At 39.0% G+C, this 27480-nt stretch overlaps 1 protein-coding gene across 1 annotated transcript in view; it reads right to left on the reverse strand.

Moving 5' to 3' along the window:
- LOC122557387 (phosphatidylinositol 3,4,5-trisphosphate 5-phosphatase 2A-like) overlaps positions 1 to 27480 on the reverse strand; it is a 146816-nt gene that overhangs the window by 34592 nt on the left and 84744 nt on the right. Inside the window, exons 5-16 of the mRNA XM_043705046.2 lie at positions 25060 to 25183; positions 19689 to 19820; positions 16124 to 16208; positions 13998 to 14090; positions 11270 to 11389; positions 10215 to 10329; positions 9017 to 9123; positions 6401 to 6503; positions 3955 to 4151; positions 2868 to 2985; positions 2011 to 2107; positions 576 to 714 (exon numbers count right to left, since the gene is read on the reverse strand). Coding sequence (XP_043560981.2) covers positions 576 to 714; positions 2011 to 2107; positions 2868 to 2985; positions 3955 to 4151; positions 6401 to 6503; positions 9017 to 9123; positions 10215 to 10329; positions 11270 to 11389; positions 13998 to 14090; positions 16124 to 16208; positions 19689 to 19820; positions 25060 to 25183 — 1430 coding nt within the window. The remainder of the gene's footprint in view (positions 1 to 575; positions 715 to 2010; positions 2108 to 2867; positions 2986 to 3954; positions 4152 to 6400; positions 6504 to 9016; positions 9124 to 10214; positions 10330 to 11269; positions 11390 to 13997; positions 14091 to 16123; positions 16209 to 19688; positions 19821 to 25059; positions 25184 to 27480) is intronic.

Here is a 27480-nt window from a genome sequence, read left to right on the forward strand (position 1 = left end):
CATAAGTCTCCTCAAGATAAAGTCTGTAAACAGGCAGTTATGAGTACAGAAGAGTATGGGGTGTGTGTGTGTGTGTGTTGGGGGGGGGGGGCGAGGTGGGGGAGGTAGGAAGCTATTTAGGGTTGCTAGCTTTTGCTTAATGTATTTTTCTGCCTAAGATAGAGAGAATGTCATTGAATCTATCTGAATGCTGGACTGGTAACTCTACTATCATTGATTGTATGTCCACTATATCCATTCTGTTTATATGATGTATTAGAACTAATGCTCTTCATTAGACTGCATGAAACCTTTCAACTAAATAATTTGTGACTCCCCAACTTGAATTGGATACACAGGACCCATGTGAGTTTGGATTGACCAATTAATTAGGCAGGCAATAATTCTGAAAATTGGCACAAGCATCAAGGAAATAGATTTCTGGAAGAAGAGAGCCAAGGGATATACTGAGAATTCAGGTAGGTCAAATTACAAGAAAACAAAAAATAGAGAATTGGCCTTTTACACTTAGTCCTAAAAAGTCTTATTTTCCTGATATATGGATTCCAATGAAGCAGCAAGGTAATGAACCGTACCTGGATATCCATATCCAGACGATAATTAAGATCTCCAAACCAGAAAATATGGGTGAAGCGCAGAGCAATATCAAATGAGCTGAGCTGCTTATCCCCCAGTGATAACAAACGGAGTATGTCCAAGTAATTCTGGTTTCGCCTAAAACAAAAGATGATGGAAGATTACAGCCAAGGCATCTCAGTCTCAGAAACATAAGCTAAGAAATTCAACTTGTGCCAAAGACATGAAAATGCCCCATGAAATCTTTGGTTTAAATTATTGTCACTCTGAGAGATGCAAAATATCTCCAGTTTGGTGGCAACTATTTGCAGTCCTCCCCATTCCCTCACTCAAATTACCAGCAGGCTTCAGGTAGGAACCAGATGATATATCCAGTTTTCCCTGACTTGATGCTGTCAGAATGATGACACCTGATGCTGAAATTGCCTTGTGTGCCACACTAGTAAACCGAGCTATTTCTGTTCTCACTTTACAACCAATTTTGAAAATAAGGTAAATTTCCTGGATCAGAAGCGCCCAATCGAATGCAATTCTGGTGCCAGAAGTTTTTTCGGTGATGCAAAGTTTGGAAGATTTAAGCCAATTTTACAGCTTTCTCCATGCTGAAGCACTCTGTTGCATTGGTAATAAAGCTAACTGAATGCTATTGCTTTATGAGAAAGTGGCCCAGAGTGGTACTGCCGCCTGCATCACCCATCCATCCTTCCCCTTCACTGAATGTTTGGCCTCGGTGTGATGACAGAAACAACAGAGATCAGGTACTTCAACACAGTAAGAAAAATTTAGACAATGGTTCCTGTCTAGCCTGTTTATGTGAGTCCTTTATTGATCCGGGAAAAAAGATCAGACATCTTTTTCATGTTTTCATCTTGCAAGTTTGTCCATATTGAAAACCTTCATTCTGGTTCCATGGTAAAGACTATTTATCGCTTAAAACACAGCGCAGTTGAATGAGCTGCAAAATTTAAGATCAATTTCACTGTGAACAGGATTCTGTATAGAAAAAGTTAAATTTATGTTATACAACACTCAGATGTCTGAGATGTGTATTGGAGAATGCTGTTTATATGGATATTGCATCTCATTTCGAGAAATGAGAATCAACCCTTCTGACACCAGTAGACACCTTTTATATTCAGACACGCTATCCTTTAAGAATATGGGCATTCACAGACTTAGTCAGCACTGCGACATTTCATTCAGCTGAAAAACAGGAGGCAATTTCCACTTTAACTGGTTCGACCACACACCCGGAGCACATATGAGGAAATATTGCACCACAACCTGTGATTTCTTTTCCATCCATTAACTCTAATAAACAGGAAATTACAGCCTAATGGTATGCAGTTACCTTTGAAAGTCCCACCTTATGTTTCAAGATTGCAAAACATGGTCTGACTTTGTTTACTTGTTTAAATAAATGAATGCATGTACCTGAGGACTTTTTCACTACCAGACGTCAAATGGCAGTTGACAAAACCCAGGGATGTTCCATTAAATAAGAATGAAACCCCAACTGCACCTTTATTACCTGCAGAGAAAAGTAAAACAAGACAAAAAAAAAGTAGGTTTTGGTTAAGCAGTCACAGAAAATGAAACTGTGTTGGAAATGCTGAGCAGACTTTTTTTTAACATCATTTCCACTTTCCTTTCCCGAGATAAAAAAATTGGCGTCCTATGTTACAGACCATCAGTTCAATACTAAATATTGAAAGAACAAGCTGCTTGTGTGGATCACAGCTTTTTCCAGAATACAGGCATTTCAACAAGACCCAAAGCTTAATTTTGGGCTGGATCAAGGTCTCTCTTTTCACTCATGATTTTGACCAGATTAATATCTAACCCAATGAGCTTTATCCAATTTTTTTGAAAACAGGCAGCGAATATGGACATTAGACAAGAGATTAATTTCAGGTTTATGAATTGAATTTAAATTTTAGCATTTTGAACTCATGACCAAAAGCATTAGCCTGGGCTTCGGATTCCCAGTCTAGTGACATTACCAATAAGCTCCACCAGGGCTTTCCACTCATCTTCCATCAAAGTTAAAATGGGGATTGAAAAGAACAGCTGTGGAAATTGCAGGAATGCCTATCTAACTTTACATAGTTATTTTGAGATAATAAAAAAGCACGCTGATAAATTGTGATTAGTGAAGTGTGTATCATCATTTCAGTCTTTTCACTTTATTCCCATTTCACTCCAGCTCACTTCTAATTTTACTTCCAGAAAAGAATGCTTTCCCATCAACCCGTTCATCTCAGGGCATTTTCTACAACACAATGACTTACCAAACGTATTTGCTATGCCCGTTTTAACACTGGACATGTTGATGTGACTGACTCGGTTCTCATGGTCTGGTTTGATCAACACTGCAATTTTAATACTCCATAATGAATGTGTGGCAATCTATAATACAGATACGTTATTGAGTGGCACAGCAACATAACAGAGAGAATAACAACTGGGTAATCCAGTACACATTTCAGTAAATTCCACCCTTTTTCCATTGACTCAGATCAACTTCAGATCAGTTATGTGACAGTAAGTCAACAATATTCCACCTACTCAAATAGCATAAATACAATTATTGCTGGAATGATACAACTAAAATACACACTATCATCCACAAATATGATTCTAATTGGTGGACAATTGCCAAAAATACTTCATGTTTACGAGGCTGATACTCAGGATGGCAGGATAACTTGATCAGCTTGGTCTGTGTTCACTAGTGTGTAGAAAAATGAGAAGGAAATAAGATTGAAACATATAAAATTTTAACAGATCTTGGGCAGAGAAGATGTTTCCCCTGGTTGGAGTGAATTTTGATCGCATCAAGATGATAGGAATGTCAGAAGTCAGAAGCAGAGGACATGATCCAATTCTGGATTGGCCTCACCTTTGTAGGACTTGGAATTGTGAATCAGCCCATGAGCAGTGCCTGCCAATATCACCCTGCCAAGCGTGCCAATACAGCATGTTTGTTTCCGCTATCCTATTAAATGAGGATTATCAATTTGATGTCAACTACTAATCTGCTTGGTTAGAATGAGTTCTTGTCAATTAAGCATTTGTTCAGATTTCTTGGCACTTCACATCCTATCTCTCTGCATTTAATACAAATTCTCTTTTGTATCTGTAAATAGAAACCTCAAGGAAGCCCACTAATTTAATTCAATTTGATAATTGTGCTGGCTTTCATTTATGATCTGCTTGCATTTCACTACCACCAACTGCTTTCCAATTTGACTGCCAAATTAAAATACAAACAGGTGATAGTATACAATGTGTTATTACTCACAGATTCCTATTATATAAACTGACACATTTTTGTTATGCTATCAAAGTTATCGTCCCTGGAATTTCAGTCCTTACCACTTTGAAGTCTAACTCTGTTACATCTTTTATTCCGGCTCTCAGGAAATCCACCCATTCCTTGTCACCTAGCGAGTTCTCCTGGGTGCCAATCACATAGATATCATGGGGTATAGTGGCTGTTGTTTCATCTCTTGTACGTCCAAGGCCCTTTGACATTAGCCAAGAAGCAATGCTTTTTGGAGGATTAGCAGCACCTGTTAAGTATTTCAAACGATCTTCCATTAATGTCTTGGTCATTTGATTTTTCAGATTAATTTTCCACACTCAAGTGATATTTTTAAAAGGATGGAGATAATTGAAGAGGAGTTTTGCAATTGGTGACAAAAACTCTGATTTACCATCTCAGTTCAATTTCTGCATGAAAAAGGCAAACATTGGGCTGAGATGGTATATCAAAGTTCTTTTTTGTCGCCAACTGCAAAACTCCTCTTCAATTTTCTCCATCCTTTTAAAAATATCACTTGAGTGCAATTTTCCATTCTCACTGATAGCGTTAACCTGAAACCTACCCAAATTTGTAGCTAAATTTAAGTTGCACAAATGCTGACATTTGAGTTCCAGTAGCATGTCACCCTGATGTTGAGAATGGTAAAACGTCTTAACTGTTTATAGGTGACTCAAACCAGTATCAGAAAATTGTTGCAGTATTGGTGGACTTGCCTAGTTGAGTCAGCTCCAACAACACTCAAGAAACTTGACATCACTGAGGACAAAGCAGCATACTTGATTGGCATCTTATCCAAAAGCACCAATGCTCAGTAGAAATGGTGTGTACCCTTCTACTAAATGCATTGCAGAACTTACCATGGCATTTTAGACAGCACCTTGTAAATCCATGATTACTGCCAACTAAAAGGACAAGGACAGTAGGTACATGGAAACGACACCACCTGAATGTTCCCCTCCAAATCAGTCACTATCTTGACTTAGAAATATATCACTGTGCCTTCATTGTCTTTGAACTCGCTCCCTAACAGCATTGTACGTATATCTACACCAAATGGATTACAGCAATGCCGCATCCCATGAATGAATATAAATAAAAGGTTTCTAATTTTTTTTAAAAAGTATCACGCCTATGGAATTATTAAAGTATTTTCTATTTCTAAAAGAAACAAACTTACTGCCTGATTAGATCCTGCTCCCTCCAATACACCCTTGCAATCTCACTGATGTCACACCCATGCAAAACAAACTTATTCTCTTTAAAGCAACATGGAGAATTGACAATCTGTATTGTGACAAGATGGAGTGAAGAGGTTCAAGTGGTCTCTCTCATTGTCTGGGGATAAAAGTGGAATTTCACAAGGATGGAAAGAGCTGGCTTTTTTGGACAAGAGGTGGACAATGTAAATGACTACTTTGGAACACATCTTTGAGAACACATTAAAAATGTAACTGATTTTCCCTACAGATTTAACAGCTGATATTGTCAATGCCTAAAGAAACTAATGCATAATAATCACACAGACTTGATGACAGCAGAATAAAAATAGCCAGTTACAGGGTGAGGCTAAAGCATTCTCTCGCAAGAAAATGCGAAGACCGAGAATCAAACCCCACTGTGTGCTTGTGTTAATGTTGCCAAGGAACCATTCATGTGGACAGTAGGAGAATTGATAGCACAGCCCTTGACAGAAGCCAGCTTGTGATAAGAAATATTAATGAACACATATCTTGACAAGCAATTTCACAAGTATCTTCTCAGTCAGACAAAGCAATCACAGAAGCAAGAGATTCCACATACCTAAGGAAGAGCCCTGCATAGTGTCTGTGAAAAGATAGAGTAGTGGGCCAGCCTTTTACATAAGGCTTGTAGAAAGAAGCCTGATCTTCACTACAGAGAACTCAGCTGTTACTTTGAATAGAAAAGAAATGTGCTGTTGCAAGAAGTGTGCTACCAGGAACTTCCAACCTGTATTTTCTTCAGTGATCCAAAAATCAGGCATGTAATACTTTCAACTTCTATTTTGTAAGACAAGAGCCATAGCGACTTCATGAACTTTATAAAAACCTACTTCTTTCACAATCATCTTTTCTTGTATGCAGGACTCTTATGAATGTAAGAGTGAATGCTGTTGCAAAAGCATTCCACATGATGAAAAATATACATTTACTGTTTCTTTTGTTAAACTTATGAGTAAATTGGTCTTGTGCATGCATTTGAGGAACACAGTGTTCAAGAGGTGAAAAGACTTCTTTCTTTCTGTGGTTAGTATAGAAGTAGAAAATAAACAGAAAACCATCCTGTTGTCTCTACACTGTTCATAATACTGGCAAGGAGTATTCGTCTTCATGTGCAAGCAGCTTGCATCTAGATTAGACTGGTCTAGGAACCGATCCAGGAACGCCATCCCTAGGAATACATGCAGCCCATTGCACATACAGCATAATTCTCTGGTACAGTGTTTTTCTGGGTGTGCACAATCCTTCAATAACTTACCCATGTTCCAGGTTCCAATAAAGATGGATATCATGTCTGGTTCATCCTGCTGAGAGTGTATGTTCTTCATAAGCTGAAGGAGCTGACAGAAAGCTTCACGCTTCTGCAGGGAAAAGATTCAGGAGTGTAATTATTAGAATGATAAAAACTTTCGCATAATCCACAAGAGCAGCAAAAACGATGACCACCTTTATGAAATGCACAAGTCAGCTTCATACTCACCGGAGAAAATAATAATGGCCACAACATATCAAGAACATAGGAACTGGACTAAGTTATTCAGCTCATTCAGCCTGCTCCATCGTGATATGATCATGTATAATCAAACACTTCAATGCCATTTTGCCACCTTATCCCAATAACCTTTATGCCATTGGTAATCAGAAATCTATCAATCTCTACTTCAGCATACTCAAACATTGGATTTCCACAGACTGAACACCAAAATTCAGAACTCTGACTAAAATAAAATGGCTTCATCTTGGACCTAAGTATTATCCCCCATAGTTTTAATTTCTAACCCATGGTTTTTGATTTCCAAACCAGGGGAAACATCTTAGCTGTATGTCCCCTGCCTGTTCTTCTAAGAATTTTGCAGGTTTCAATGAGATCTCTTCTCATTCTTAAATCTCTTGAGAATATAAGGCCAGTTTACCTAGTTTCTCCTCCACACCCTCCATCCTGGGAACAATCAGAGTCATAAAGTGGCACAGCACGGAAATGGACGCATCGGACCAACTCATTCATGCCAACCAGATATCCTAAATTAATCTGGTTCCATTTGCCAGCATTTGGCTCATATTGCTCCAAACCCTTCCTATTCATGTACCCACCCAGATGCCTTTTAATTGCTGTAATTATACCAACCTCCACCACTTCCTCTGGCAGCTCATTCCACATACGCACCACCCTCTGTGTGAAAAAGTTGCCCTTTAGGTCCCTTTCCCCTCTCACTCTAAATCTGTACTATCTAATTTAGGAGTACCCAACCCAGAGAAAAAACCTTGTGTATTTACCTTATCTGTGCCCCTCATGATTTTACAAACCTCTTTAAGGGCATCCCTCAACCTCCAACACTCCAGGGAAAACAGCCCTCGCCTATTCAACCTCTCCATATCCCTCAAATCCTCCAACCCTGGCAACATTCTTGTCAGTCTTTCCTGAACCTTTCAAAGTTTCACAACATCTTTCTATAGCAGGGAATTCAGTGCAGCAGTCCAAATGTGGTCTAACTAATGTCCTGTACAGCTGAAACATGACCTCCCAACTCCTCAATGCACTGACCAATAAAGGCAAATGTACCAAACACCTTCTTTACTGCCCTATCTACCTGTGCCTCCATCTTCAACGAACTTTGAACCTGCACTTCGTGGTCTCTTTGTTCAGCAACAATTCCAAGGGCCCTACCATTAAGTGTTTAATTCCTGCCCTGATTTGCCTTACCAAATGCAATACTTCACATTTATCTAAGTTAAACTTCCTCTGTCATTACATTCCATCTGTGAAAATATGCTTCTGAGGTACGGAGACCAAAAGTGTATACAACATTCCAAGTGTAGTCCTCACCTATTTTACATGTCCTCCCTCACTGAAGTTACACCTGTCAGGGGCAGGTGGAATGCAGCTCTTCAACATGATTTACAATTGATGGTATTCCCATAAACTGTCCCCTTGACCCTTTGGTTGCAGGAAGTCCTGAGAGGCTTCACAAAGCTTGGCAATGTGCTGCTCTGCATCCTGTGGATAGTACAGGCTACAGCTACACCATAGTAAATATAGAAATTTAATGGTTGCTGGTGAATATTGATTATGGAAAATGCTGCAATTATCATTCCACAACTTTTAAGATTGATTTGAATGCAATTGTAAATTAACAATGTGAACAAAAGTTGCCTGAAATGGAAAGAAGTCTCCAACTATTTAGCAATGACTTCTTCTATTTGATAATGAATTTTTAAAATATTCTATTTATGCAAGTAACCAGAAAACACACCTTACGTTTCTACAGAGTTTTTCACAGGCACCAGGTGTCTCAAAATACACTACAGTTAATAACGGATTTTTGATTTGCAGTCACTATTATAATTTAGGAAACACAACAGCTGATATGCACACAGCAAATTCCCAGAAACTGTAATGTGATCTGTTTTGGTGATGTTGATTGAGATTTACATATCAATCGGGGGAATCTTCTGCATAAAAGAACAGAAATGGCTGGAGAAACTCACAGGTCTAGCAGCATCTGTGGAGAGAAAGTAGAGTCAATGTTTCAGGTCCAGTGATCCTTCTTCAGAACTCTGAATCTGTAATGTTGCCTCTGCTTTCTCTCCAGAATGCTGCCATACCTTCTGCGTTTCACTAGCAATTTCTGCTTTTGTTTCAAATTTCCAGCATCCAAAATGTTTTGTTTTTTGTTCAGCTCTTCTGCATAACCGTGTTGTCAAATCTCTTACATGCACCCTAGCAGGCAAGTGAATCCTGATTTTAACTTTTCTCTGAAAGATTACACCTCTGACAGGACAGCATTCCTTGGGTACATGAGCATTTATGTGTTATGATGTAGACTAGAGTGCAAGCAACTGAGCCCCTATTCAACACAAGTTACTCATGACTTACCCGTGCGTTTTCAAAAATGAAATCCCTCTGCTGATTTTTCTGATTTTCTTTGTCAGTCACAATCTGTAGTGTGTTTGGTGTGCTCTGATATTTAACCAATTGCAAAACTGTAAAGCAAAGAGATTTAAGGGGAAAGTCAATGCTCTATATTTATCAGCAGCTTACAGAGCAGCCTTAGAAAGGAAATCTAAAGGTGTTTCATCTCTCCAGCCTAGAACATAAATCTCTGACAGGAGATCTTATAGAGGTATATAGTATTAGATCATTACAGGTATAGAGGAACCTAACTCAAAATATTAAAATAAATTCTGAGAGTAAAGCAAGAAATTATGGTTTCAAGTTGATATCAAGAAATTCTGCTTTCACATAGAGAGATTAATGTGTGAAATAGATGTCTGGGTAAACTGAAACAATATTTGTAAAAAAATGATATGACTCAACATAGGGCTATCAGAATGAATAGGTTAAAAACGGATAAACATAACTTCTTTCTGCGGAACTAGGCAGTTTACAATCATCTGTGCTCAATATTGAGTTTAACACTCGCAAATTGTGAACCCATTCCTTCCCTTCCTTTTTGCTTTACTTGTTACATTCTCTGTCACCTTTGGTCTCCTCCCCCAACCCCAATGGGACTGTCTGTTCTTTCCAATCTGGCAGGTGGATACACCATAGTTCTGCCTTTCTCACATTCAGATCATTTTTGGAACTATCAACATCCTTTCTCCCCCCACCACTCCAATCCCCTCTGTCCCACTATTGCATAAATACCGCCCTGTCAACATTCACTTCTGCTCCGATCAAAAGTGACCTCGGACTTGAAACATTTGCTTGCTTTGTTTCCATGGATGCTGTCTGACTTGCTGTGATTTCCAGCACTTTTTGCTTTCAGTTCAGATTCCAGCATATGTAATAATTTGCTCCTAACTTGAAACCTTGATGCTTTGAATTTTCCCTTAAATATTTTTAATATGATAAAAATGCTAAATAAGAAGTGCATAGACTGCAGCCACCAATGAAGACTGAGCAGAAGACTAGATCCTGGGATACTCCAGTTCTGAGGAAGGATCACTCGACCTGAAACGTTAACTCTGATTACTCTCCACAGATGCTGCAGAACATCGGAGCCTTTCCAGTGATTTGTGTGTTTGTTGTTGAGGATCGATACTGGGCTTGACTAATAACCGATTCTCCTTACTCTTATCATTTGAAATAGATTCCTCAGGTGATCCGGCAGCTTTCTTTGAGATTTGAAGTTTTCCCCCATCCACATCAACACTCAATGTATATTTCTGAGTCTTTCCAAGCTTTACCTAAAATGTAAGAAGAAACAGATAGTGTTAGCTGAGCAAGATCATTTCACATGACCATTAAGATCCTTCTTTGTCTCATTTGCTGAGTTTGTGACAAAAATTGCATTGCTCATGTCATCCTGTGAAGGATTCGATTTGATTGATGCATTATGATGAATTAGTTGATCTCAGCCAGAATTAATAACAGAAGTTTAGGCAGCATGAAAATCAGTTGGGGCTCCAACTTCTGCTCAGCATCCAGTGACCTCTGCTTTGAGCAATATCTGAAGGGAGATTCAGGATAATGGTCAACAGAAAGGTTTATACAGGCTGATGGTGTAAACATCCTGAACTCACAAAAGAAAAAAAAGATCAGTTGTGCACAGATCAGAGAGCTTGTGAAGTTTTAACTCTGCCAAAGTTTTGTACCTTTTAGGGTAAGAGAGTTCAATAGGGTAAATGATCATCCTCCGCATAAAAAGAGACTTTGAAATGTCCACAGCATAATAGTGCATGTGCTCATTATGCCGAGGTCCACCCATGATTGCATGATTTCAAGATTATGGCCATGTTACATTGAAGACATGTTGAAAGGTTTCTGTAACTCTTCCCATGGACAAACACCATAGCAAAGAATTGGAATAAAATTTTGATAATTTGGAGTAATAGACTGGAGTAAAATCAGAGACCGTGAGATGTAACCTGTCTGTCCTATCCTCGAACAGCAGAGACACTGAATAGCATTAGGAGAAGGGTAGAGACAAGCAGGCAATATGTTACAAACTGCTTTTACATTAAGAGATTTTCTTCTAAACAGCCTTGCTTCACACCTGATCCAAGCTTAATGTAATAACAGGAGATAAATACTCCATTCCTCATGGCTTCAATTTCTTCCATGATAAAAACTTATGCATTAGAACTTGCATTTGCTTAAAAAAAAGGAAAGCTTTTTCTCTTTTACCTCGAAGCTCTGGATTGGGATGGGTTTGGATGCATTCCTGCCATTGTTTTCAGGAGATGTTAAGTGAACAGGTAATTCCACCCTGTTTGTGATCATCATATGCTGCAACCCCTTCAACACCTGTCAACAAACAAAAGTACAGTGAATGAAGCCCACCTGAACTTTGTCTCGAGAATACAAATAGATCATCTGTATCTTTTCATATTTTGGCAATGATGCAAAAGCAATGACAGTTTGCTGGTATTGTTAAAGAGCAAAAGAATATGGGAAGGACATTCTAAAGGTTCCAGGTTAACTGAAATTGGTAGACAGTGCAAGGAAGGAATGCTAACAGAATAACATTTCAGAAATCAATCATATGACCTCACCCAGCTCCAAGATAACCCTTGGTTCCTCAATGCTCATTGTTGACATTCCCCATCAGTGACAGGATACAATGTCCAGTGGTCAGAGAACTGTGCTAACAACCTACAGTTTGCAAGCTTAAATTCTGCCCAGGAAGGCAATGTATTTGGCTGTGAAACAAGTCTGTATGTTGGACAGACCTTCTGACTCACAAATGTCCTTGTACAAGGGAACCTTCCTGTCCCATCCAGTCCAGCCTACATGTGATATGAGAGAGTTTTCATCAGGAACATTTTCCTTATAAACTTCATCAACTGCAACGTATCCAAAATGTAACTATTTATATCTTGTCCTACAGTGGTGCATGAATTTTGCCAGCAAAGCAAGTTAAACCTCTCCCAGCTGCCAGTGGGTCCCCCAGTCACATGATTCCAATCACAGAAACATTTATCTTTGGTTTTCTTGCCATCCCACCCAAGTATCTGCAAGAAATCGAGAAGTGCCATCAGAAGCCATGGAAGATAAAGGGCTCATTATACTTTTACACTGAGGATTGCAATAGGGTGGGTGGGTAAACAGCCATGTCATAGTGATGTGAGATCACATGGAACTGGAGCCCATGTTTGTAGGGTCCCAGCAGGATTCCCTCCCTTCCCATGCTGGAATGATGAGAGGAGATTCAACTGAGGTAAAAATGATGCTAAGGAGGATTGGCGTTGATGCTATGGTCAAGAAAGTACAACAATATATCTACTTTCTCAGGAGGCTAAGGAAATTTGGCATGTGCACAAAGACTATGATCAATTTGTATAGATGCACAATAGAAAGTATCCCATCTGGATGCATCATGGCTTGGTCTGGCAACTGCTTTGCCCAGAACCATAAGAAACTACAGAGTTGAGAAAACAGTCCAGTACATCACACAAGCCAACCTTCTATCCACTGACTCCATCTATACTTCTCACTGCTCAAGAACTCTGCCAATATAATAAAAGGCCCATCCCACCCTGGTTATTATCTCTTCAAACCTCTTCCCTCAGGTGGAAGACACAAAAACTTAAACACACACAGATTCAAGAACAGTTTCTTCCCTACTGTTAATAGACTCCTGAACGTACCTTTCAAGTTTTAAATTTAATGTTGATCTCTCTCCTCGTTCACTTTCTCTGCAGCCATAACATTGTACTCTTTGCTCTGTTCTATTTCCCTAATGCACTTTGCATGGCACAATCTGCATGTACTGCACACAAAACAAAATTTTTCACTGTACCTCGGTACATGTGACAATAACGAATCAAATCAAAGTAGCTGTAGAAAGGATAGTTCCCTTTGTTGGTCAAATTAGAATGCTGGAACAAGAGATCATGTTTCAAACTGAGACAAGGAGGAATCTCGTCTCTCAAAGGGTTGTGAATCTGTGGAATTTAAGTCAAAAATCTGTTTGATTCTTAAAGCAGCACCATCTTCATGACATAACATCATGGAAAATCATTTCTTTCCAACTTGCTTACAAAACTATAGTGAGATACAATAAATATCAAAATGAGTTATTGACTACCTAACTGGGATATAAACTGATAACTATATTTTCTGGTTCTTTTCATTTCCCAAATATGAAGAATAGTTTTTTAAACCATTTCCTAATTGATAGAAATCCTTTAAAGAAGTTGCCATTTTGAAGAAAATCTACAATGTCCCCACTGCAACACAACTGCTTTTTAATATCGCATTGTTGTGGCCTGTCCAAATGAGACAGCACATTGGTATCAACATTGCTGATTCTGTCTTGCTCTGCCACTATGACCTCTATTTTCATAATCGACAACCCTACATCTAACTCTGAGCTCCTGATCTCAGTCCACTACCTCATATGCATCCTTTCCTCCTTTTGCCCTATCATAGAAAATAGGAGCAGGAGTAAGCCATTGGCCTTTTGAGCCTGCTTCTATTGGAGATTCATGCATCAATGGCAATCATACCTTCAACCAGGTAAATCATATTCTTCATCTAGAATTCCTCGTCTAAGCCATTCCACCCCTCCAAACTCCACCCCTTCCTCCTTACAAATTCACACCTTTTCCTGAGTGTTTGGTCACACACCTTAAGCTCACTTTATTTTAGCCAATGTTTCTCACACCTTTCTGAAGAATTTTTATATCCTGATCCTCCATTAAAGACATTATGTAAATGCAAGATGTTGCTGAAAGGTAAGCAGAAATAGGAATCAGACTGTGTGCACTCAAGCTCATTTCTTACTTCGTACAGCCTGAAGAGAGAGGAACCTTTCATTTGACTGGATATAAAAGATGAAAGTTTAATATACTAGCCCATGAAACAATTCACCAGCCCCAATACAGTCTCAAATCGGATATGGATTCTGTACCCTTTCTTCCATGTTCGGCAGCAAATTGCCCAGATTTTTAATTTTACTGATGAGGATTTCCAGCTCATTAGAACCACTTGGACTGAGAGGCTCCTGTGAAAATCAAAACATGAGTTATTAAACATTGGACATAAAAAAACTTTGGATTCCAAGTTTTTTCTTCTAATTTAATCAACGATAGGGCATGATCATGTCATGGACAACAACCCAGAAGTAAACGTTGACAAATTGATGTGAAACCTCAAATCATTCTAACAAACCAATATCCTTCACATTAAAGGAAGAAAGTACTATAAGAACATAAGTAGACCCTTGAATCTGTTCCACCATTCAATTTGAATATGGTTCTTTATGCATCTGAACTCCAAGAATCCTTTAAACCTCACCTCCTAAATCTGTCAATCCGAGTCTTCACAATTTTCATAAGATGAATGGCCTCAGATTTTACCAGGCTTGACTCCAATTTTCTGCTCCAACTGATCTGCCAGTTCTGACTAAATTGCGTTCTTCACGCCCATATTATGTACATGGCTCCAAACTCAGACACTCTTCTTGAAGAGTTATCACTAGCAGAAGTGCCTTTGAAGGACTGAGTCATCGAGGGTGACAGCGAGGAAACAGGCCCTTTGGCCAATTTGCCCCTGTCACCCAGTTTTCACAACTAATCTCATCTCATTTGCTTGTGTTTGGTCCATATCCCTCCATACCTATCCCATCCATGTATCTAGTCAAATATGTCTTATATGACAAAAGTGTACTCGACTCCACCACCACCAGCAGCCCATTCCAGACACTCACCACTCTCTGTATGAAAATATTGCCTCTCTAGACCCTTTTTTTTATCTCTCCCCTCTCATCTTAAATCTATGCCCTCTAGTTTTAGACTGGGAATAAATAGTAATAACATAAATTACCAACATCCTGAGAACAGGTGCAAAATAAAGCTTAATATAAGAGAGATATTAGAAGAAGTGTGGTCTGCACTGAAACATTAACTCTATTTTTCCCTGAATAGATACTGCCCTGGCCTGTATAGCGTAGCTAGCATCTACAAGAAGTTTGCTTTCAAATTTAGCAACTATTCTCAAAATTAGCAACTAAAAATATTGATTTAAAATTTTTATACATCCAAATTGTTTTGGCATCTTGTCTTTTTTAAATGTATTTAAATTTGGATTGCTAATAAGAGCAGGAAGATTGGATTTGTGAAGACTCATGGTACACAGATTTTGTGTTAATTGTTGTTATTCATTCAGTGACCTTGACATTGCCACAGTCAATAAAGCCATAGCAGTAACCCCTGCACCTCTATCATAAACCTTGATGTTATCAGAATCCTGGAGACTTGTCTAGAACGTGGTTGGAAATTGTATGGAAATATCTTACATATTAATCTGAATATTTCAACATTTGATGATGGAGCCTGTGCACAAGCATACACTTCATGTACAAAGAAACCCAGCACTAACTTTTGATCATTGAATGCAAGTGTTTCACAGACAGCTCCAGTGTCTAATATCTCAACTAGACAAATGCAAGAAATGTAATGGAGACAACACTTCCGAAGATCAGGACTGATGCTCCTCTGCCACTGGAGTAGCTTCACTGGAGGTTCAGCAAAAATTTTGCTTATATGACAAATGCACAGCTTTTCCAGTTATGTTACACAAAGTGGGACAGAGTTAATGTCAGCCCCACTTTCTCATCATGTTGCATCAAATTTCCTCAGGGTCAACTCAAGGTGCACATCTCAATGAAATGATAACCAATCCTCTTTCTGCAATCAATCCACTTTCTTTCCAAAGATACTAGGTTGTCTATTGGTACTCACATGGAACTATGCTGCACGCGAAAGGCAGAGTATCCTGGACAGTGCAGAAGTGTCACAGGCAAACAATGTACATGTGACTGGTGGAGGGGAGAGGTGCAGTGGACAGAAAAATCTGTCAGCACCCCGATCTCAGCCCCAGAATTTAAAGAGTAGAAACCCAATGAAAGTGAGAAGTTGTAGGAATCTGCAACATATCGGATGGTTTCAACATCCTTTCTTTACAGCACACAAATTGAAAAATTATATTTAGAACTGAACTTCAGGTCATTGTTTTTGAGTGCCATTCATACCTTACCTCTTTTTTGGCTGTGTTGGAATGGCTATTCCCACCAAACACTTGCACTATTGCCTCAAGGTTGCCGGACACCAGGTCTATCTCCCTGGTGAGAGAAACTGACAGTGAGTTGAAACAGATAGAGGAACAAAATCGTAATTAGTCCATTCTAAAAGGTTCATCCTGAATTTGAGTCTCTGAAGCATTTAACAATTGGGGATGCCCTCAAAGTTCCCCTAAAGTGATCAACATTAATATCAAATCATGGGATTCCCTGTCTTGAAGCTGGGTAAAATGGAGATATTTCATCTGGAAAGCACCAAATCTGTCAAGAGACCTTGTTGGAAAGCTACACGAGCAAAGTCAAAAGGTTGGAGAGAGTGCAGAAACCCTCCAAACAACCTATCCAGCCAATTTATCCAGCACCACCTGCCTTGTCTGTGGTAGAGTCTTCAGGTCAGGCATTGGACTTATCAGCTATCTCAGAATCAATTGAACCATAGTGGAAGCAAGTTATCTTCAATACCAAATGAGCCAATGCCTTTTTAAATTAGTTTTTAATTAATTTCTTTATGTTTGTTTTATTCAGTCATTCATTCACAGGATATTCCAGCATTTATTGCCCGTCCTTAATTATCCAGAGGGCTGTCAACCACATTGCTTGATTCTGGACTAACACGTTAGTAGCTTCCTTCCCTAAAGGGCATGAGTGAACCATATGGGACTTTTCTAACAATCGTCAATGGATTCATGGTCATTATAAGATTCTTAATTCAATATTTTGTTTTTAGTATTGAATTCAGATTCCGCCATTTGCCGTGACGTGATTTGATCCCAGGTCCCCAGAGCATTACCTGGGTCTCTGGATTAACAGTCCAATGATAATACTACAAGGCCATTGCCTCCCCGTTTAGTAAGGGGATCAAGGATTATGGGGAGAAGGCAGACAAGTGGGATGGAGAAACATATCAATCATGATCGAATGGTGAAGCAGACTCAATTGGCCCAATTCTGCTCTTATATCTTATGGTCTTATGAGCTTAATTGGAATGTAAATATCTGGTAAGACAATGTTGTGGTTTCATCAATCATCATGTCTCTCTGACAAATTTGAAAGTCATACATAATAACTCTGACTAAAAGGACATGCTGGAAAAGATGGTCCAGGATATTCCAAGATGGGCCAAGGGCGGTGCGGTGGCTCAGTGGTTAGCACTGCTGCCTCACAGCACCAGGGTCCCATGTTCGATTCCAACCTCGGGTGATTGTCTGTATGGAGTTTGCACATCCCCCCTGTCTCTGTGTGGGTTTCCTTCGGGTGCTCTGGTTTCCTCCCACAGTCCAAGTGGGAGGGTCTGAGTGGACTTGTTGGGCTGAAGGGCCTGTTTCCACATTGTAGGTAATCTAATCTAATCTAAATATGTGCAGGTCAGGTAAAATGGGCATGCTAAATTCCTGAAGAAGGGCTTATGCCCGAAACATCGATTCTCCTGTTCCCTGGATGCTGCCTGACCTGCTGCGCTTTTCCAGCAACACATTTTCAGCTCATGCTAAATTGCCCACAGTGTTAGGTGCATCAGTCTGAGGGAAATGGGTCTGGGTGGGTTATTCTTCGGAGGGTCGGTGTGGACTTGTTGGGCAGAAGGGCCTGTTTCCACACTGTAAGGAATTTAATTCTGCTAGACTACAGAATGCTGCAGTACAGAGGGCAAGTTACAAAACCTTAGCATAGAGATACAGCAAATTCTTAAGAAATCAAATTCCTTTAATGCAAATGGGAAAAGGTGTATAAAGGTAGGGAAGTTTTGTAACAACTGCATAGAGCAAGACTGAAAACCAGTTTGGAGAACAGCGTATGGTTTTGGTTTGCTTATTTCAGTGGAAATATACTTGCATCAGATGCAGTTCAGAGAATGATTGTTAGGATTAAAGTGTTCTTGTTTGAAGGAAAATGAGCAGATTCACCCTATACTCATTGTAGTTTAGAAGAATTAGAAGTGATCTTAATGAAACATATAAGATGGTGCCTGGCAAGGTTGATGATGAGGGGAGTTTTCATCTAATGAGGTAAATTAGATTTAGGGGATTAAGTTGCAAAATAAGGAGTCTCCTATCCAAGACAGACAGTAGAAGGAATAGTCTCTGTGCATTTTTAATTTTTGAACTTTTTACAACAAGTTTCTGGGCAACCTTTGTCAATTTGTTCCATTTCCCAACAGGTGACCCAAAGTTATGTTCCTGAGTGAGGGAGAATTTTAGGAGCTCCATGCAGGACAGGATTCACTAACCCAGGAATGGAGGCTAGGTCAGTGAATATATTCAAAGTCGAGTGAGACAGAATTTTGCTTTGGATGGGAGTCAAAAGTAATGAGTGCGTTGACAGGAAAATGGTGTGAAAGTCACAATCAGATGAAACTCTGATTTTTGCAAGACAGAGCAGGATCGATGGGTCAAAAGGTCAACTCCTGCTGCTATTTCTGAAATTCTTATGGTTTATTATGTTCTTGTGCAGATCAAGAGTCAGTCTGTTGAGTGTACTGATCTTGATAATAAACTGTAGGAATCAATAGTCCATGACGGTCTTTTTTTTGTGCTGTAATATAGACACCCTGATTCTGATTATAGCAGTCTAAAAGGAAACAGAAGACTGGCTGTTAGCTCACACAGAGAATCGTTGCTGGAGCATAATGTTGTTATACGTCAAAATAAATAGACTATCTTTTTTACTTTTTAGGCACTGATGAACTATCTACGCATTGCCAGAATTTTCTATATTTATTTTAGCGTAAAGAATTTGCTGCTTTTCAAATTTATATTAGGATATTTGAAACTTGTTTTATGTTTGGATCTGTCTCTTCAATTCAATAGATAATCTTATTTTGGTGTTTACTACTGTGACGGTTCTGTGGCTTTAAGAGGTTATTTTGTCCTGGGTTTATTTTTAAAGAGATGTTGTATGCCAGAGGTTTCGAGCAGTCTACCAAAACCACTGAAGTAAACAGCTTGTGGGGCCTCAGTTGCTTTTTGAAAAGTTGGAGCAATAGAAGCAGCCTGGATTGGTGTGACCAGGATTTCTTTGACTAGTCTTTTGTTTTTATTTTTAGGTTTAGATTTAAGCAATTGCTGTTGTGGGCTTGAAAAAGTCGAAACTGTTTTTCCCTCTTTTGGTTACAGTAAGAAACTGGAGTTTCTCTCTGTTGCTGGGTACCTGTCAGACAAGCCATTTTTTCTGAATTTGCCTTTTTGCCAAGGGCTCTATTTATGGGATATTAGAACTGTTAATTAGTCATAGTTACTTTATTATTCTGTCAAGTTTTCCAATAGTGTTAAGTTATTCTAAGTTCTTCTTTCTTGTGATTTATTTTAACTATAATGTTTAAATGTATCGTATTTTGTTTCATGTACAGTAGTTTGACCATAGGAATTACATCTAAAACAAAATAAGTTAAATTTGCCTTTAAAATAAAAAAAAGTTTAGGATCTAGGATATCTTCTTAAAATATTCTGAGGCGTACTGCACTGATCCATAGTACTACTCCAATAATATAAAAGGATGCGAGTGCCTAGGCAGGGTCCTGAAACTTACCTGTCCAGGTCTTTGCATAACTTTATAATGGTCTTGTTGAGATGTACCAGTGCTATGTTCCCTGCACCAATAGCATCAAGGTCTTTATGAAGACTCATCTTCAAGTAGTCACTCAGCAAAGCAGCATACTCACTGCAGTAAATAAGGCATTGTATTACTGCACAAAATATATTCACATACCCTCAAAAGCTTAGACTACTTATTAAGTATTTTCAACATTGTCACATTCCAAAGATCATTAATGATACAAGCAGTTATAGTCAGTAAATGTTCAGATGTAATCTAGTCCAAAAGCTGCTCAGTGTGAATCAATTCAAGATACCTGACAGTATAAGTGCATCAGTATAAAAATTCATGTTAATTTGCTGAATTTTGTTTTGATTGACATTGTGAAATGGGTAATGCACCCATGCACTTCAGAAAGATCAAAGCCCTTGATTACTTTACAGACCAAGTACTCTTCTTCTTTGCTGTTAGTTTGAACATTATTCTTACCACATGCTCCAGCTGAGTCAGACTAATAAAGACCAAGGAGTTGGTGCTGGAAAAACACAACTGGTCAAGCAGCATCTGAGGAGTAGGAGAATCAACATTTCGGGTACAAGCCCTTCCTGATGAAGGGCTTATGCCCAAAACGTTGATTCTCCGCTCCTCGGATGCTGCCTGACCTGCTGTGCTTTTCCAGCAACACACTCTCGAACTCTGATTTCCAGCATCTGCAGTCCTCACTTTCTCCTAATAAAAAACAAATAGATCCTGCTAAACCGGGGTTTGAGTTTCGAACCCTGCATTTTATTTATCACCAAGGTCCCTTTGCTCCAATTCAGTCGGAGTGTCCACCTTTTTTCCAAAATGGTTGGTTATTCTGATACGCCGTTTAAATCCCTCCAAGATTACTTAGTTTCTCATCTCATTACAGCCTTACTCTAAACAAGATCAAAGGAGCTGAACTGCAGGGTGAGGCAAGAGGGACTTCTCTGAGCACCACAGCAGCAGTTAATCAGATATGGCATCAAGGAAACAGAACAAATCTAATGTCAATGGGAATTAGGGCGAAATCTCTCTGTGGTCAGTCACCTCAGCTCCAGAAATTCCTCAGGGCAGATATTTTCTCATCAAAGCTATTCAGACACATTATTACACACTCTTGGAGAAATGGCCCTCCTGGGTCAGAGGTAAAGACACTATCATGGCATCACAACAGTCCTTATAGATATTTTCAAATCAACCTGTTCAGAAATGTTATTATTCGCCTCTAGAGCGAGTGGGACTTGAACCCGGATCTCCTGGTTCAGAAATAACAATATTGCAACTGAACAAGAAGAGCCCCTCTCGCTCTTTGGGACATATTTTTTTTTTTAAAAACTAACCTGTTCAGACATATTAGTAAATATCTCTGGTACTGGTAGGAATTGAGCTTCTGGGTCAAAGATCGGGGCACTACCATTGCACCATTAATGACCTTCAATTTTCTCAGGGCAATCTCCTCGGCCTGGCTATCTTCAGTTGCTTCATCAATGAACTCCACTAAAAGGTCAGAAGTGGTGATGAATGCACAATTTTCAGCTCTATTTGTGTGTCCTCAGATACCAAAACAACTCATGCACATTTCACAAAATTACGCAATTCTTACAGTGCAGAAGGAAACCCATCATATCTGCACTGACTCTTCAAATGAACATCTCATTAACTGCCATTCTCCTGCTTTTTTCTGTAACCCTGAATATTTTCCTTCCCAAATAAAACAAAGAACTGCAGATGCTGGAGATCTGAAACAAAAATCAAAATTGCTGGCGAAACTCAGCAGGTCTGGCAGCACCTGTGGGAGAAAAGCAGAGTTAACTTTTCTAGTCCAGTGACTCTTCATAAGAACAGATTCCTTCCTAAATAATTGTCTGAATGCCCCTGTGAAAACATCAACTTACTGCCTTCTCCACACTGCATGGAAAACCATTCCAGACCCTAACAAACCATTCTGTGAAAAACATTTTCTTCATATCAATTCTGCTTCTTTATTAATGGCAGCCATCTGTTCTCCAGAGTAGTCCCAACTTCTCCAATCTATCTTCATTACTGAAATTCCTCAAGCTTGGAGCCATTCTCAGAAACCTCTTCTGCACACTCTCCAATTCCTTCACATGTTTCCAAAGTGCAGTGCCCAGAACTGTTCATAATGTTTCAGCTGAGGCCTAACTAGTGTCTTATACAAGTTGATCATAACTTCCTTTTTGTTGTACACTGTCCTGAAGAACAAAGCCTTGAATATTGTATCTTTTATTAACTGCTCTTTCAATCTGTGCCACCAGCCTTAATAACTTTCTGCTCATATATACCCAGGGCCGTCTACTCCTGCACTTCCTTTTCAGTTGTACCACTTATTGTACATTGTTTCTCACGTTCAAGATCAATCATCTCTCTGGTCTCCATATTGAACTTCACCTGAAACCTTTCTATAGACTCCACCAACTTGTCTTAATCCTTTTGAAATTGCAAACTGTCCACCTCATGGCTTATAATATTTCCAAATGTCTTTATCCGTTGCAAATTTTGAAATTGTGCCCTTACACCAAGATCTAGATCATTAATATATATTTAAAAAATCAGGAGTCCAAACACAGATCCATAGAGAACTCCATTGCAAACCTTCTCCAAACCCAAGAAAATAGCCATTACCATTTCTCTCTGTTTATTTTCACTTGGCCGATTATGTATCCTTGTTGCTAAAATCTCTTTTATTCAACGAGCTCTAACTTTGCTCATAAGTCTGTTAGTCATGATGCAGTACTGCATCAAATGTCTTCTGAAAGTCCATGTAGACTACCTTAACAGCATTGCCATAATCAATCCTTTCCAATCCATCTTCAAAAAGCTTCAGCAAGTTAGTCAAACCTGATTTTCTATGAAAAAAAATGCATGCTGCCTCTCCTTAATTAACCTTCTTTTGCTCAACTATTAATTTTGTCCTGAATTATTGTTTCTCAATTTCTGAATTTGGACCAACTGGTCTACAGTGGCTTATGCTCACAGCCTTTTTGATCAAGTTCATAATGGTTACAATTCTCCAGTCTTCTGCCATCATCACTGAGTCTAAAGATGATGGAAAAATTCTTGTCATTGGCTCAGCAATTTTGACTCTTACTGCTCTCAGTCTTCTTGGATTCATCTCATCTGGTCCTGGTGTCTTGTCAACCTAAAGTATAAACAACACACCCAACACCTCCTCCATCTAAATTTGAAGAACATCTAGCAACTGAATTTTCTTCTGTTTCACCATGGATGGGGTTGCATCTTCTTCCTTGGTAAATCTGCAACCTCTAGCACCTCAAAGGACATGGGCAGCAAATGCATGAGAGCACACTACCTGCAATTTCCCTTCGAAATCACATACTAACTTGACTTGGAATATGTCACAAGTCCTTCACTGTTAGCAGAGGTCAACATCTTGGAACACTCTGGCTAACAGCATTGTGTGTGCCTACACATTAAAGACTATAACAGTTTAAGAAGGCAGCTTCATGGGGTAACTAATATTGGGTTAGCCAACAATGCAGCATCTCATGAATAGTCAATAATTAATACTTTCTCCAGTATGCTTATTGCTGGTGCCCAATCTGTCATCGTCAACATCAAATTGTGCAAACTGTCTTGTTAATATTAAATCTTGCTTCCAGACCTGCATTCTTCCCTGTCTTCCCTCCCACCTTAGATTGTCTCTGAATTAACGCTTTTGTCTTCAATTCCAGATCTTCTTGAAAAGTTAACTCTGCCACCATGCTTAATATTATATTCCTCCCGTTCCTTCAGTTTCTTGGCTGTAGCATTTAGTGCATCATCTCACTGGCTTGAACTATTAAAGCTGAAAAGAAAATTAGTGGAATGTAAAACAGGCTGCCAGTTCTTTGTCACTTATAATTGTTGGTGATAAAAGTTATCACTATTTCCTCTGGCATCTCCCTTCTATTGCCTTAGCTGGAGGTTGGTTAGCTCAGTTGGCTGATGGCTGGCTTGCAAAGTCATACCAACAGCATGAATTCAATTCCTATAGAAGTTGAGGTTACCAGGAAAAATGTTCCTTCTCAATCTGTCCATTTACCTGAGGTGTGGTGACCTTCAAGTTAAACCACCACCAGTCTTCTCACTCCAATGAGAGAGCTGGACGATGATGATTTTATCTTTTCTTTAATCTCCTTAGTACCTAATTTTCTTCAGTCGTGTCTGTGAGATACATTTTCAAAGGTTATCTTAAAGTCCATGTACACCAGTGAAAATGCATTTCCCGTCAACCAATTCAACTCCACGGACCAAACTCAATATTCTCTCTAAACTGAAGGTTATCCAAACGTTCTTCTCCACACCAAATCCCATTCCCAGTGTGCTTGCTGACACACACTGGCTCGTGTTTAAGCGATATCTCAATTTTAAAATATTCATCTTTGTTTTCAAATCACTCCATGGCCTCCCTACTCCCTATTCTTGTAAACTCCTGTAGTCCTTCAGTCCTTTGCGATATCTGCTCTGCCCAAACTCTTACATCCTTAATTATAACCACTCTTTCATTCATAGTCCTGACTTCAGCTACCACACTCTATACTCTGGAATTCCTTTCCTGAACTTCACTGATTCTCTACCTCATTTCCTCTATTAAGATGCTCCTTAAAACCTATGAAGCTGGACAAAATAGATAGGGTGTAACTGTTTCAGCTTGTAAGCGAACAGGAAGGAGACGGCATAGATTTAAAGTGATGTGCAAACGAAGCAGAGGCAATGTGCAAAAAATCTTCTTCTACTAACTATGTTGATAGTTATGAAATGCACTATCTTACAATATGTTGCAGGCAGTTTCAATTGAGGCATTCAAACAGCAGTGCACTGATGTTCAGAGATACAGGGAACAGAGAAGATTGAATCTAGATAATAGAGCTGATACAGGCACGATGGGCCAAATGGCCTCCTTCTGCACTGTAATAATTCTGTGACTTGATCAAAGTTTATGGCAATCTGCCCTAATTTTTTTTGATATGGCCTGGTATTACATCTTATTTGATCATGCTCTTGTGGTTCCATATTAAAGACACCATATAAATGCAAGTATTGTATGTTTGTTGCTCCTTTTGTCACTGATATTTTATCATCGTGCAAACATTAATGTCCTGTAATCATTACTTTGCTGAAATATCCACACACATAACTCAATATCTGACTTATTTTGTTACTCATAACCAAATTTAACTACACACCTGCCCTTATAAACATACAAATGTCACATTGTCCATTATACATTCCAAGTACATCCTCCCCTTTTTCTTTATTTGCTCCCTGTCTGTTCCAGTTAGTACGTGGATATTTAAACACCCATATCTCACAGCATTACCTTTTTAAAGACCCCTCCTGTAAACGTTCCTGTAGCTGTTGACTTAAGGTGTTTTTTGCCTCTGGTGAAGTGATGGAGGTACTCAATGGACGAGGAGGCAAGGCTGGTTTCTCATCCTCACCATCTATAAATAAGAAGACATCTGTATAACTTCTGAGACTGTTACATGTAATGGAGGAGACAGGGCACAGTGGTAATGTTACTAGACATTCAACATTTCTAGGGGCTCAGGCTAATGGCTTGGGGCATGGGTTCATACTCCATTATGCCCATTGATGGAAGGTGAATTCAATTAATAAATCTGGAGTTGCAAAGTTATTTCAGCAACAGAGACGATGAAACTTTCACTGACTATCAATGACATATTTATTTGCCTTTTAGCGCACACGAAGCTAAACTATCAATTGAATTTATTTTACAAGAAAAATAAACAATTTTAAATGTAACTGTCTTATATTTCCATTGTATACTTACCCACTACCTATCTCACAGTTCTAAAAACCAATTCTTTAAAAATAATTTGCAAATTCATCTTCAGAAATTTCAAAGTATCAATCTCGAGCTATATAGTGGTTGCACGTTTCAGATATCAGAAGTGTTTCTCTCAAGGGAATTACTTGGCATCTGACCAACATGAAAATTAAAATGGCTATAAGCCAATGAGTGAACAGGAATTCTCCTGCTTGAGAATTCATATTTAGAGATGAGGCCCATGAACTACTGGAATATGGAACTGCTCAGGTGTTTCAGATTTTAAAAACGGGTTTCTAAGGTTTTGAAGGGATGTTTTGAAGGGCTTTCTTGAAATTGATCATTACTGAAAATTTAAGTAACTTTGCAAAGGAGACAAGCAAAGGTTTTGCGAAGTAAGAATTGGTCTTCATTGCCTTTGTTGCTGGACAAACGCAATTGGAATAGACAGGGCTTATGTATTAAAAGTTGCCAAGCAATACTACTGTGGATTGTTTTCTGTCTTTCCAGGGCACCTGGTTGTGTCAGTAAAAGTAAAAGGCCTCTAAAGTTTGGAGTTAGCAAATCTCTCTCACCCCAGGAAAAAGTCAGAAAAGTCCAAAAGCAGCATAAGCAGCAGAATTCTCTCTCACTGAAATATTTCTGAGAAGTTGAGAAAGTTCCAAATATCAGCATCTGAAGGTGTGATAAATTCTGAAAGCTGAACTGTTATTTCTGTTCATAGGCCTAAGTCCAACTGACCTTTCACCTGAACTGAAAGCTGATCTAAAGACTTTCTCTCACTCTACAATGGTCAGCATTTCAACCTCCTCAGCAGGAAAGTCAAGAAACAGTGAAAAATGATCCAATTTTATCATTTGAGTTTGATCATTGACCCACAGGATCTTTTTTCCCCCTTTTGTGCCTTTTTTATAAAAAGCTATACCATCTCTGCAGTACCATATATCTTGTTTGTCATGTGAATCTGATTGTTTGGAATTAGGGAATATTGTTTAACTTCAGATGATAGTTTAGTTGTTAATGGTTTGCCAATTGTTTAAAGAATAAGCTTTGTTTACAATAAGCCAGTTATTCTTAAGTTTATCAAAGAAATGTTGTGAAGTCTTTTTTATTCTGGAGGATAGGAATAAAGTGAAACAATTCAGCCATTTTAGTGAATGAACCAAGCATTTACATTATTGTGTGGCTCATGGAGTAATGGGACTTAATTCTTAATGCATTTCTTCCATCAGATTTGTAACAACTGCTGTTCTACTAAATAGTCTGTTCTACTAAACAGTTGTGTGTGCAGATGGTAAAGATCATGTGAGCTGACAATTCCGGAGTTGTGTGGGGGCCTGGTGGTGCAGAGGTAATATCCCTACCTCTAGACCTGGAGGCTTGGGTTGAAGATCCAGAGGTGTGTGATAACAATGCTGGTTGAGTAAATCTTTAAAAAGCTGAAGTTCTGAGTTAAAGATCAGATCAGCCTGCACGTAACATAGAGACGAAACTGGTATATCAGTTAAAGGTTGTGCTAGAAATGATTACCTAATGCTGATGAATGGGTTGACTCACTTGAATGCCTGTTTTTGTTCATTAAAGAGGCTACATGGCATTTTGTTGGCTATATGTTTGAATTGACTTCCTTCTTAACAATGGACAGTTGATGGAGTAAACAGGCCTTTATTTCTAGCATTAGTCAAGTGTCATTCCTTATTCCATCTTCCCTTGCTGTTGTGGTTATATGGAGGATCGCTGAAACTCATCTGAGATTTTCTGGAACACTTTCTCAGGACTTACCAATATGTTGGCAGCATTGATATTGCAAATTCTTTCACTAGAGAGAGTAAATGCCCTCAAGAATTTTTGCACTCTGATCCGAGACCAGTCAGACTGCTAGTACCCAGTCTAAGAACATGTGTGCCCTGTCCCTCAGGTCTTGAGCAATCCTACAACATGCCCTTGTGT

Source organism: Chiloscyllium plagiosum, unplaced genomic scaffold, assembly GCF_037043375.1.
Source record: "Chiloscyllium plagiosum isolate Xiang-an unplaced genomic scaffold, Cpla_swu_hap1 HiC_scaffold_11, whole genome shotgun sequence".
Taxonomy (NCBI): Eukaryota; Metazoa; Chordata; class Chondrichthyes; order Orectolobiformes; family Hemiscylliidae; genus Chiloscyllium; species Chiloscyllium plagiosum.